This window comes from Oryctolagus cuniculus, chromosome 6 (genome assembly GCF_051225735.1).
Source record: "Oryctolagus cuniculus isolate XC-2025 breed Fujian yellow rabbit chromosome 6, ASM5122573v1, whole genome shotgun sequence".
NCBI lineage: Eukaryota > Metazoa > Chordata > Mammalia > Lagomorpha > Leporidae > Oryctolagus > Oryctolagus cuniculus.
In genome coordinates, this window is record NC_142872.1 from 13,534,373 (window position 1) to 13,547,520 (window position 13,148).

Here is a 13,148-nt window from a genome sequence, read left to right on the forward strand (position 1 = left end):
ATTGTTTGAAAGGCAGAGTGTCAGAGAAATAAAGAGAGAGAGAGATCAATCTTCCACCGGCTGGTTCACTCCCCAAATGGCTGCAGCAGCCAAGGCTGGTCCATGCTGAAGCCAGGAGCTAGGGACTCCATGCAGGCCCCAACACTTGGGCCATTATCCACTACCTTCCCAGGCACAGTAGCAGGAAGCTGGATAGGAAACGGAGCAGCTGGGATTTGAACCAGTGCTCTAGTATGGATGTTAACCTGCTGTGCCACAGTGCTGGCCCCCTGCCACACACGCAGTGGCCTTAAATGAGTATGCCTTTCAAAGCTTCAGTTTCTGGGTTTGTACAATGAGGAGATGAGGGTTTATTATCCCTGAGGACTTCGAGTCTCTGGTCTTCTTTAATATGCAATGATGCTCTGTAGTTACCTACAAGAATAACAAGGAAAACAAGAGTTAGGTAGCAATCTTGTAAGTAAAAGGAGTATAGGAAAATAAATGAGTCCTCCCAAAGCAGTGCTCCATTTCATGCAGCTTTCTGTGGATTGAAATAGAACCTAAAGATTATCTAAAACACAGATCCGATCATAGCCTATGATCAGGAAACCACAGGAATTTTGTGGCAACAGTGACAATCATGCAAAAATCTACGTTTTATCATCTCTAACCTAGCTCTCTATCATGCAAAGCTTTGTCAACAGAGCCGGTGAAGTTTGAGTAATTGGTGATATGAATTCCTGGTTAATATATCAGGAGTACTGGATACTTCTAAGAAGGCTGTGGTGGTAGAAACGTCGAGGGGTGCATTCATTTCTCATGTATAAAGCCTTGATTCTTTAACTGAATGTGTGACTGCTGTGAGTTAAACAGAGTCGCTTTGGGCAGCAACTACGATCTTCTGATAGGATTAGACTCTATGGTTGAACAGAAACAGGCAGATATTGTAGTGGAGCTGTTAAAACATTACTTGGGCCACAGGTACCTCCTATTGGAGTGTCTGGGATCAAGTCCACCTCTCTCCTGATAGAACCTGGGAGGCGGCAAGTGATGACTTACGTGCTTAGGTCCATCCACCTAAAGGCAGCCATATGGGGCCGGCGCCGCGGCTCACTAGGCTAATCCTCTGCCTTGCGGTGCTGGCACACCGGGTTCTAGTCCCGGTCGGGGCGCCGGATTCTGTCCCGGTTGCCCCTCTTCCAGGCCAGCTCTCTGCTGTGGCCAGGGAGTGCAGTGGAGGATGGCCCAGGTGCTTGGGCCCTGCAGCCCATGGGAGACCAGGAGAAGCACCTGGCTCCTGCCATCAGATCAGCGCGGTGCGCTGGCTGCAGCGCGCCGGCCGCGGCGGCCATTGGAGGGTGAACCAACGGCAAAGGAAGACCTTTCTCTCTGTCTCTCTCTCTCACTGTCCACTCTGCCTGTCAAAAAAAATTTTTTTTTTTTTTTAAAGGCAGCCATATGGAGTTCTGGGTTCCTGGCTTTGGGTTTACCCAGCCCCAGCTGTTGTGGATATTTGGCAAGCAAACCAGGGGTTGGAAGATCTCTCTCTCTCTCTCTCTCGCTCTCTCTCGCTCTCTCTCTTGCTCTCTCACTCTGACTGTTGCTGTCACTCTACCTCTGCCTCTCAAATAAAGAAAAGTACATAGCACTTTAGAAAGTAGTTCAGAAATATCTAAAACAAAACCAGAATTTTTAGTAATGTGCATAAAGGCATAAAACCCAGTGTCCTTTGATTTGTGTTATTTTCATATGGACTAAACATTGTTTACAAACAAGGGTTTTGGAGTGAATTGGATCACCCCAACTCTGCACACTAGTTTGTGCCTTGGGCAAACCACTTCTTAGCCTTTCTAAGCTTGTCCCTGTCTATTTATAATTCCACAAGGACGAGGATTTAGCACAATCCCTGGACTGTAACAGATAATAAATATTTATGGAGTGAGTGAATGCTTTGCGCCCCCTACATGCCATATTGTCTTCGCGATTGTCTCTGATAGATGGTTCTGGCAGTATTTCGCCTCCACAGGGCCGTTTTTGCTTTGCAGGATGTCACCTGTGCAGGTGCTGCATAGCATTTCTCCGGGCTGCTGTTTTCCACGTAGGAGATCCTGCTAAATAGCAAATGCACTGGGCATAGCAACCTTACACTTTCCAGCACACAACTAAATGTGAGCCTATTGTTAAAAGTCGGTGGAGAAGTGGAATTAAAACATACAGCACATTTTCCGTGAACTTTTTGAAGAACCTTCATATCCTTAGTATTTTAGGACACAGATTTATTTTTTAAAGTGCTCTGCCAAATTTTCACTGGAAGTTTTATAGTTAAAGAGACACCCCACCCAAACTCCATGTTAATCAAGGATTTATCTCCCGTGATCACGGCCACCAAAAACATATGTGAGTTCTTGTGTGGTCCTACTTGGTCGTTGAAAACCTTTCATTGAGATAAATTTGAGATGTTTTCCAGGAGATGGAGAAACACTTCTTAGCTAAAGTCCAGGAAAGCCAATAAAAGAAAACGGTGTATCACAAACCCATGTTCAAGTGTAGGGTTATACTTGGTATCCTAAACAGAACAAGAATTAAATGGTTTTCTTTGACTTTCGTTTTCTCTTGGAATAAAAAGCTCTGTAATCCATCAACCAGAAAACTACTTAAATAACACCTCCAGTCGTCTGTTGGCCAGGGAAGGCAGCCACGTTGTCTTTTTTGTTGTCTTGTACTTTTCAAGAGAGAATCTGAGTATTTCATGTTGATTGCTTGATTGGCTGCAGAGGGACTCCTTAAAAATACTAAAAAAAATCAGGAATCCAGTACAAATCAAACATTAGCTGTTATCAATCTTGTGCTCGGGGCATTATGTGAGGTTTTTACTCAGAAAGATGTCATTAAAAGTTGCAGAAATTAATTGGTGCATTGAATGTAATGGCCCTTCCTGCCATAGTTTCTCAAATGTAAAGAAAAATTATGGATAACGTAAATTCCTCGTGGGATTCTTATAGGTGTCTGCTTTGTTCTGTTATTGTTTATTGCAAATGTTATTACTGTGATCTATGGCCCTATCATGCTTTGTCTATACTGCGCTGCTACCCTGCCGCCCACAACAGCGGAGGGCTTTACTCACAAGCCAAGACCGCGTTTATTTGGAAATTCTTTGCTTTATATATTCCGAAAGTGTCTCAAGGTGTTCATTTTGTGTGTTTAAATTTTTATACAAAAACAGACTTGTTCTGATTGATTAAATATTGACTTACACCATTTTTAGAACAACTCTGAATCTTATTTAAGTTCAGAGTTTGTGTTCTTCTCTCCCAGAAGGTGTGCGTTCAGTGCAATAATGGCTATTACGTTGTGTGAGTCGATGCATCCGAATCCGCACTCTTTCTCCATAACCACGTTGGCTTAATTAGTAGTGGTTTAAAAATTTGGCTCTTAATTAAGGGGCAAATTACTATCTTTGGAAGAGTTTAAGAAAAGAAACTCCTGTTTTGCCTTTTAGAGGATGTTACCACTGCCTAGGCTGCAGTGCTATGTCTAATGTACATTATATTTTTATGTAACATCACTGAAGAGTAATCTTTTTTTCCCCAGAGAGTTGGAAGACATTTGTGGATGCCTGATTGTTCTTCAAAGATTCTGTGGTTATAAGCTTCTAGGAATTCACAAAAAGTCATTAGGTGCCCTTGGGAACTATAGTGCATTAACTGTAAAATCCTAGTTTCTGGGGTAGGCATTGTGGTGTGGTGAGTTAATCTACCGCCTGGTACACCTGCACAACCCATACAGACTGCAGGCTGAGTACCAACTCCTCTGCTTCTGATGCTGCTTCCTGCTGATGTGCCTGGGAAGGCGATAGATGAGGGCTCAAGTGCTTGGGCCCCTGCCAGCCACCTGGATGGAGTCCTGGCTTCCAGTATTGGCCTGGTCTCAGGTTTGGCTATTGCAGGCTTTTGAGGACTGAACCAGTGGATGGAAAATACTCAAAAAATTCCAGTTTCAGGGGCCATGCTGTGGTGCAGCGGGTTAAAGCCCTGGCCTGCAGTGCCGGCATCCCATGTGGGCGCTTGTTCTAGTCCCGGCTGCTGCACTTCCCCATCCAGCTCTCTGATGTGGCCTGGGATAGCTGGTCCAAGTCCTTGGGCCCCTGCACCCCTGTGGGAAACCCAGAGGAAGCTCCTGGGTCCTGGCTTTGGATCGGCGCAGCTCCTGTCATTGTGGCCAATTGGGGAGTGAACCAGTGGATGGAAGACCTCTCTCTCTCTTTCTGCCTCTCCTTCTCTCTGTGTACTTTCAAATAAATAAATAAATCTTTTTTAAAAAGTTCCAGTTTCATACTTTGTCGCTCCCCCTCTTCACGGAGGAACGACATTAAACCCTGCGTTGTTCTTTTGTCTGCTCGGCCCTTCCCGGGTTTGCTGCTGGTCGTTCCCAGGTTGGCTGCTGATCCTTCCACCTCCGTGGAAGGGCGGCTCCCCCTGCCACTTTCCCCACTTCCGCGGGGGAGCGGCACACCACCGGCCGGCTCTCTCAGGGGCTGCTCAGATGTTCCTCAGGTGTTCCTTCAGATGTTCCCGGTGCATGTTGTCTCTCTCCTCCTTTATAGTCCTCTTCCACCAATCCCGACTCTGCTACCCACATGCCGAGCACGCTGCTCTCCTCCAATCAGGAGCAGCTCCTGCAGTTTATTGGTCGAACTGGAGGCAGCTGCGTAGAAGCTGTTTACTCCTCTCCCAGCGCCATATTGTGGGAGAGCAGATGCATAGAATAAGTCTTAATTCCAGTAACTTAGTCTAGTCTGAGTTGCTCCCCACAATACTTACCTTTTGATTATGTTTTCTGGACTTAGACTACTTCTAGATTAAAGCTTTTGAGACATAGCTAGAGAATCATAATTAGGTGAGATCATGTCAAATGTTGAAAAATTTGTAATAAAAAGTTAAATTGAAGTCATAATATTTTGTTAGGTTGACACAGTCCCTTGGCTTGAGTATCTTTTTAAAAAATTTTTTTGAAATGTCAAATCTTATGACTATCAAAATGAAGTACTGTTGTAATTCAATGTGATAAAAAAGAAAAGAACTGATAGAGAAAATGATTAACTGTTCATTGTAAAAATGAATCAAAGGACCAGTGTTGTGGCATAGCAAGTATAAAGCCACTGCCCGTGACACCAGCATTCCATCTGGGCAAAGGTTCATGTCCCAGCTGCTCCACTTCTGATCCAGTTTCCTGCGAATATGCCTTAGAAAAACAGCAGAAGATGGCCCATCCGGAGAGTGAACCAGTGGATAGAAAATTCTCTCTCTCTCTCTCTTTTCCCCTCTCTCTGTAGCTTTGACTTTCAAAATAAATAAATCTTTTTTAAAGAGTCAAGACAATTCTAGTGTATATAAAAAAGAGCAAAACTGAACTCTAGAAGAAGTCAACATGATGTTTGGAGGTGTTTGATGTTATTTAAGCCCTGTAAGTTCCACGACATGTTTCATAAGAGGCTAGGAATATTATTGTTAAAACATTTACATAGAAACTGAGAAGTAGTAACCTCCAAAAGAACACGGATGCATTTTAGAGGTTTCAAATTGGCAGACAAAAGCAGTGGAAAACATTTTGAAAATTTTAGTAATCTATCAAAATTCAGAAAAAGAGGGATAAAAAGCAAATACAAGGCAACTCAGGAAAAAGAAGCGTTCTCTCAATTTTAGTTTGACAAGAGAGAAGCATTCCGAACTGCTGCCCTGTCAAATGGACTCAAAGCAAAACATCTTTTTGTTCTACCAAGAGGGTAAAATATTAGGCAGACTACTCATGGGGAGAGAATTAGATGAGCTTTGTGGATGCTGCCTGATAAGGCAGAAAGAAATGTGTGAGAACTTGAAGCCAACATGGGAGCTTGACATTCAACTCGTAGCTTTCATATGGAGTAAACTAAGCAACTGTCTCGTTGTATTGGCTTAGGTTTGCTCGTGAGGCTGATAAAATTGATGATGCTGAGCTTTTCAATGGCTTTCAATATTTCACCATGGTCCGTGGCAATCAAAAGAGTGTCATTTTGTTGGAGGTAGCTGTTGCGAAGGACTCCATGGTGGCATCGTCCACCTTAGGAGGCAGGGCCTAATGAATATATAGCGTGATGAATGCCACTTTTATTTTGACAGAGATACACTTTTTTTTTGGTACAGACTAAGCAAAAGTTGACTCTTCAAGTAAAAACTAAAAAAAAAAAAAAAAAAAAAAAGGATTATAGTGTTGAGTTCCTGTAAGAAGTGAATGCAAACCTCCCATGACCCCCTGGGGCTGTGCTCTGTCTTGCTCATCTGCCACTGGTCTTGGGAGAATGAGTAACTGCCATGCGTGTCCGATTCAGGCGTGGTTTGTGTGAGTTTCCAGGCCCGGTGTGTGTCGCAGGACAAGCTAGAAACTCAGCAGTTGTGCCTACAACGGTGTCTCTGTTGCCAAAATGCACACTTCCTACTCTCCTCCCCACCAGCTCACACACTGCTCCTCTCTGGAAAGTCCGGGGCTTCATACATTCCATCTCTGCTTCTGTCTCTCCTTTGCTGCCTCCCGTCTCTAGTCTTAACTAGCAAAATGTCCTCCAAAAAATGTCTCCTACTCTTGAGATTCAGCAACACCATAGGTTATATGGGGTACTTCAAAAGGTTCATGGAAAATGCAATTAAAGTTTATTTGGATACAAAAAGATTTGGAATCCAAGCATCTGAGACATCTTCAAGAAGTTCATGAAAAATGTATATGATAGAAAAATAACTCATAGATTTTGATTGGTTTTTTGCATCCAAATTAACTTACCCTTTAATTCAATTTTCTTTTCTTTTAAGGTGTGTTTATTTATTTGAAAGCTGAGTTATTGGGGGGGGGGGGAGGGCTGGGACAGAGAGATCAGTCTTCCATCTGCGGTTCACTCCCCAAATGGCTGCAATGGCCAGAGCTGGGCCCATCCCAAGCCAGGAGCCAGGAGCTTCTTCCAGGTCTCCTACGTGGATGCAGGGGCCCAAACACTTGGGTCATCTTCTACTGCTTTCCCAGGTGCATTAGCAGGGAGCTGGATCAAAGTAGGGTAGCAGGGACTCAAAACAGCGCCCCTATGGGACGCCAGCATGGGATACCAGTGCCCCAGGTGGCAGCTTTACCACCCCCTTTGTTCCATTTTCCCCAGACTTCCTAAAATACCCTCTTAAGTTCCCAGCAAACAATGTGGGTCAAGTTCACATCTCCCTGAAACACCTGCAGGAATGCCCTTGTGGGGCTTCTCCCTAGTGATGTTCCACGTGACAGGGGTCACAGGACCAACTCTCTCTTCAAAGACGAATGAGTATCCCAGTGCCTACCTACCTACTCTTAGATGTTATTGGAAGTTAAAATCATTTGACAGTTTTATACATCTTAACTTTTAGACCTTTTAAAACATGTATTCCACGTTATTGTAAGTAAGATAATTGGCTGGGTCACACATCCAGTAGATAAGAATCCATAGGTTTTACAGTCCTTTTTCTGAATATTCTTGATTTAATAGAAGTTTTTGTCTCAATTCAGACCTCTGGATCTTCTTGGAAATCTGCAGTATCTGGCGACACTGGACATGGAGTCTGTGGTGGCAGCGGTCGACTGCTCCTGGCCTGTGCCGTCCATCTGCATGGTCTCCAGAGAGAAAGGTGAGTGTTTGTTGACCTTTATCATTGATGCACTGAGCTCTCCACTTGCTTCCGAGGGCTGCCTGGCCCCACTGACATCTGAGTCTGCCTACTCGGACTCTAATCCACTGTGTGTCTGGATAAGACCAAGCTCACTTAGTTGGTTCGGTTAAAGGAACTGCTTAACGGGCTGCGTCCACACTCGGAACAACACAATTGGCATCCCCACCAGAAGGCACGTTTGCCCAATTCCATAAAGCAATGGGGGACAACGTGGGACAATCTCTGAACTCAAGACTTCATGAAACTTAGGGTGATAAAACACGTGCTGAGAATGGCTTAGAAAGTTTGAACTCAGCTTGTATGACTAACCTATCCTGTAGGAGCGCACCATAGTTACCTATATATACAGTACATATTAAAACAGTGGTCAGCTTCTGGGGGGGGGGGCCTCTGGACGTATTTGAGAACATTTTCCCCAGAAAAAAAAAATAACATTCATTCACACAGCATCCCCAGTTTTTCAGTTTCGGAAGTTTCCTGGTCCCCCTGAGGCCAGTTGAGATAGTGCAGCGGTCATTGGTCTCGGGTGTGGACCCCTTGCTCCAGCACACGCAGAAGTGCACGGCCAGCTTCACTTCCCCACCTGCTGAAGACCTCCAGGGCTGAGCGTTTCCTTGGCTGAGTGGATGGTTCTGGGCTGCTCTGGTTCTGTCTGGGTCTTCCAGTGTTTGGTCTCCCTACCTTCTACTGCTCACTCTTCATTCTGTTGAGTGCCTCGTTGAAACATGGTCCGAGCTCTGCCGGGGGCTGTGCAGAGAAGGTAACTTCCTTCCAATGCTCACTGAAAACATTGGCTGTCCAGTGAGGCTGCCCAATTCCCGGTGCCAGGCTGCGCTACCTCCTCTGCTGGTGGCAGAGGGAAGACTTCGTGGCTCTGTAGGGGTGAGGGGATCACCTGTCCGTGGGGCAGAAGCTAGGGACAGGCGTGTGGGATACCTTTGCACAACACGCTCTTGGCAGCACAGGTGCACATGTGATTATTGAAATATTCTCCACTCTGTCTGTCTGGGTGTGCAAAGACAACCTTAGGTAACTACCCCTGCAGCAGAAACAGAGTAACTGCGAACATTCCCTGGCTTCTTTCAAGCCTGCTCACGCTGGGACTCATCTGAGGCTTTGAAATTTGACTCTGGTGTGTCCAGCCATGTCAGTTCAACCCCATGTCTACACAGTGTTCAATCCCATGTCTACACTTTCCTGCTGACCAATCCCCAGGCCCCTTCCTGTGCTAGGGTTATGCTATTTTAGCGCTCCTACGTGCGGCCTATGAGATCCTGGGTAGAGAAACATAACTAAACAATCCTTTAGGTTTTCAACAATGCATTTTTTTCCCAAAAAACATTTTTCAATAGTTCAGAAAACTGCTGCCAGTCAATTCTGAATGAAATGGATTCAGAGAGCAATCATGAAAAGGACTCAGAAAGATGTGGCTTTTTCCGTTTTCCTGGTCTCACTGAGGCTTGTCACCTCTTGCCGGTGGCAGAGTTGACCAAGCCTCAGATGGGAATCTCTTCCTGCGGGTTCGTGGTCAAAGTCGTGATGTGTTCAGAAGCTCCTGTTCGCTTGTTCTCTTCAGTGTGTTACCTCCTGTTGGCCTGAACAGCAGTTAGATGATCATGACAAATGACTATAATGGGAAAATGACAAGAATTCAGGGATTTAGCATGAGCTGTGTCCTCACTCACACAGAAGTAAAGATTCTCTACTCTTCAACTTTTTAATTACTAAAAAAAATCTTATCTTAATGGAGTTCACAAAACACTTAGTGGCTGCTGTCTAAGCCCACTGTGCCTTGCTGTAAGATCTTTTTCTTGTTGAAATGTTTGGTTTGGTTGTTGCTCTGTTCATTGTGGTGTAGTTGATAGGGTTTTTAATAAAAGATAGCATTCCCTATTAAATATTGAAGTTGTTTTCCTTGAATAGAAACACTTTGTTACCGAAATAGCAGACAGGATAAAATGGTCATCCTGCATGGGCATCAGTGAGACACCTGCATGTGGAAATGGCAGGCTCCACTTCTCTTCTCCCTGCAAGCCAGCCCTACCTCTGCCTGAGGTCTGACTGCCCAAGCCCCCTGCTGGTGTGCAAATGGGGTTCTAACTCAAGCCTATCCCAGTACGCCCCTTCTCCTGCCCAGCTTGCAGATGGAAAGGGTCCAAATTAACTTTTCAAAAAGATTTATTTTATTTGAAAGGCAGGGTTTGCTGGCGCTGTGGCACAGCGAGTTAATGCCCTGGCCTGAAGCACCGGCATCCCATGTGGGCACTGGTTCAAGACTCGGCAGCTCCACTTCCAATCCAGCTCTCTGCTGTGGCCTGGGAAAGTAGTAGAAGATGGCCCGAGTCTTTGGGTCCCTGCACTCACAGGGGAGAATGGGAGGAAGCTCCTGGCTCCTGGCTTCAGATCGGCAAAGCTCCGGCCATTGCAGCCAATTGGGGAGTGACCCATAAGATGGAAGACAACCCCCCCCCCCCAACTCTAACTCTAACTCTGACTTTCAAATAAATAAATAAATCATTAAATAAAAAAGAGAGCAGGTGACAGAAAGGGAGGAAGAGAAAGAGAAACAGATCATGCATGTGCTGGCTCACTCCCCAAATGGCCCCAAGAGCCAGGGCTGGGCCAGGCCAAAGCTGGGAGCCTGGAACTCCAACGACGCCTTCCTCATGGGTGGCAGGAGCCCAAGGACTCGGGCCATCATCCGCAGCTTTCCCAGACACGTTAGCTGGGAGCTGGATCAGAAGTGGAGCAGCCGGAACTCAAACTGGCCTTCGGCTAGTGGGATGGCAGAACCCCGGGCAGTGGATTGGACCCACTGCACTACACCACCAGCCCTCATGGTACTTTATTAAGGTATGATTTGTTTATATTGTTGAGAGACAGAAGACGGAGGTAGAGGAGACAGACAGAGCTCCCATCCATTGGTTCACTCCTCTGGTGCCCACAAGGGCTAGAGTGGGGCTGAGCTGAAGCCAAAAACCAGGAATCTGGAACCAAATCTAGATCTCCCATGGGGTGGTAGGGACCCAGTTGTTAGCTATCCCCTGGTGCCTCCCACGGTGTACATTAGTTCAAAGCTGGAATTGCGAACAGAGCTGAGACTTTAACTCAGGCAATTCAATTTGGAGTGCAGGCATCCCAACCAGCCGCCTAAGGGCTAGGCCGGATACCTGGCCCCTAAATCCACTTGGTCTTGTTGTCATTCTCGGGCAGCAAATAGTTCTCGGCACAGGGGCCATGTGGAGAACGACGGAAGACGGAAGAGCTGTCAGTGGTTGGTCTGTGCCCCCTCAGGCCATGCTTACCCTCCTGCCTCCTTCCTTGCTTCTGTCCCCTGACTCCATGCTGCCTTGCTGCTGAAGGAGTTTGCTTCCTCTTGGTTAAAATCAACCATTTTCTTCTCTGTTTTCTGTAGTATCTTGCTTTAGCTGTGGGGCAGGGACAGCATGGACACTGGGGTGTTCATATCTAGTTAAATTCTGGCCTTACCACATCTTAGTGATGTGATCTTGGGCCCATAATCTCTCTACAATCCAATTTTTTTCATCTGTAAAATGGAGGCAGTAACAGTTCTTTCAGGAACTGTTGTGATGGGGTCCATGAGATAAACCAAGAGCAGCTTCAGCAAGTTGATAAAAAAAAATGTACATTGTCTTTTAATTGCATTTCTCTGTGAACATTTTGAATCCCGCTTGTACACCAGCTCTTGATGTGCCTGACACTTGATGGTGTTTGATCAATGTTAGATTCTCTGCTTGACACACACTAACATTGAATGAGCTGGACAAATACCTGCAACAAATTCCCACAAAGGAGGACTATGATAAAACCGTGGCCTGGGTGTTAAATTGGCCACTTACATTGTAAAGTATAAGAAAATAATGGGTCGGTTTCTTGTCTGCATAGTTTGCACATTTGTTATCCCTTTGAGTTAGAAACATAGAGAAAGGCAAACACTTGTGTAACTCAATGACTGTGGCCCTTGAATTGCATCATCACAGCCTGGGTATGTTACCCATGGACATACAGTCTGTTACATTTTAACTTCGCACAGTTGAGATGCAGTAATGAAGGTAAATGTTACCTCCAGATAAGTTGTTCCTCCCAAGTATTTGCTTCGCTGTAAATAGCCCCTTCGTGGCTGTCCCCTTGTCTCATTCCTCTTTGCAGGAGGCCAGTGACCTGCATCCCCTCAAGTGACTGTCCTCTCCTACAGGGCCTGCCACGGGCTTTGTTGTCTTCTCCAACATTCTTCGCATAGTGATTTGTGCATGGTGATTAATTAGTCACTCTGCTAAGTCTAAAAGAGCAAACCAAAGACCCAGGGTGTTAGTTGCAGAAGTCCAATCTTGCTGGCCTAGAAAGTGTGTCTTCTGACCAAGAAAAGTTTGCTTTATCCTTTCAATGTTTTCCTCTGTTTAATGTGTTTCTCTGGTTCGTGACATTTTTATCCCATCTCAAAGAAGCGTCGGAGTCCAGATTTGTTAGGACCCAAGTCATACTCCCCACCCTTTACCTTGCTTCCCATGTGAGCCTAGGACAGCGCCCTCTCCCTTCGAGATCACGGTGTCTCTTGAGTTTCCAAGCCTGTTGTTTTAGAGGTCCTCACAGCAGCCCTCAGCTCTGCCCGTCTGCGAAAGCATGAAAGCCCATCTTGTCGGGTGAGTGCTGCTGCCAACCTTGGCCTAGCAGGAGGCAGTACCCAAAACTCCTTGGAAACACAGCCAGGCACCCTTCCAGTGGGCAGGGGGCACAGGCCACCAAGGGCTTGAGAGAGTTTCTCCTTCGCAAAGCCTGGAGGTGGCTGCATCTACTCATTTTGCCCCCCTGTTGCGGGCAGGGCCACCCAGCCTGTTGTGGGCACAGCTTCACAGCTCAGCTGCGGAGTCCTCTCAGCGAGGCCCACCGAGAAGCAGGCTGCGTCTGTGTTCAGCAGAAAAGACCCCTTTAATCATCATCAGCCTGATTCAGTGTTTTCTAACAAGAAAATGGGATTCTGTAAAAACACAAAGAAACGTATTAAAGCTAATTTCCTAGGATGCCCTAGCCCCCTCAGAGCCAGGACCCTGCACAATTTTGGAAAATAGTGGACCCATTATTCGGCTTTGCTGTTGAAACAAAGACTGCACTAAACCGTGTTCTCATTGCCTACGAGCTTATGCCTGTGACCAGAGGTTTTACCTCCATGTTAAGCTACCGTTTCTTCTTATTCCCATAAAAGCCACGTCTCACCCTACCCTTCCCTGGGGTATGCTGGGTCTTTTCCTTTTGAAACATCCGTATTTTTCACTTTTATGTGTGCATAAAAATATTGCATGCAATTCTGGCGTCTAATCGTGAAACTTCACATATAATAAGGAAAAGAAGCAGAGATGTGGGAGGGCAGAGAGGGGAAACCTGCATATCAAGGCTATCTTTAGAATTGCAGAAAGGGAGCATTTTGTACCTGTA

The 13,148-nt window shown here is 45.8% G+C and overlaps 1 protein-coding gene across 9 annotated transcripts in view; it reads left to right on the plus strand.

Moving 5' to 3' along the window:
- Window positions 1-13,148, plus strand: part of LOC127490640 (uncharacterized) — a 137,979-nt gene that overhangs the window by 35,133 nt on the left and 89,698 nt on the right. For all 9 annotated transcript variants that reach the window (XR_016235222.1, XR_016235221.1, XM_089334865.1 and 6 more), the window contains one exon: window positions 7,537-7,655. Coding sequence is in view for 7 of the 9 variants with exons in the window: in XM_089334865.1 (XP_089190991.1) it covers window positions 7,537-7,655 (119 nt within the window). In the remaining 2 variants the exon portion in view is untranslated. The remainder of the gene's footprint in view (window positions 1-7,536; window positions 7,656-13,148) is intronic.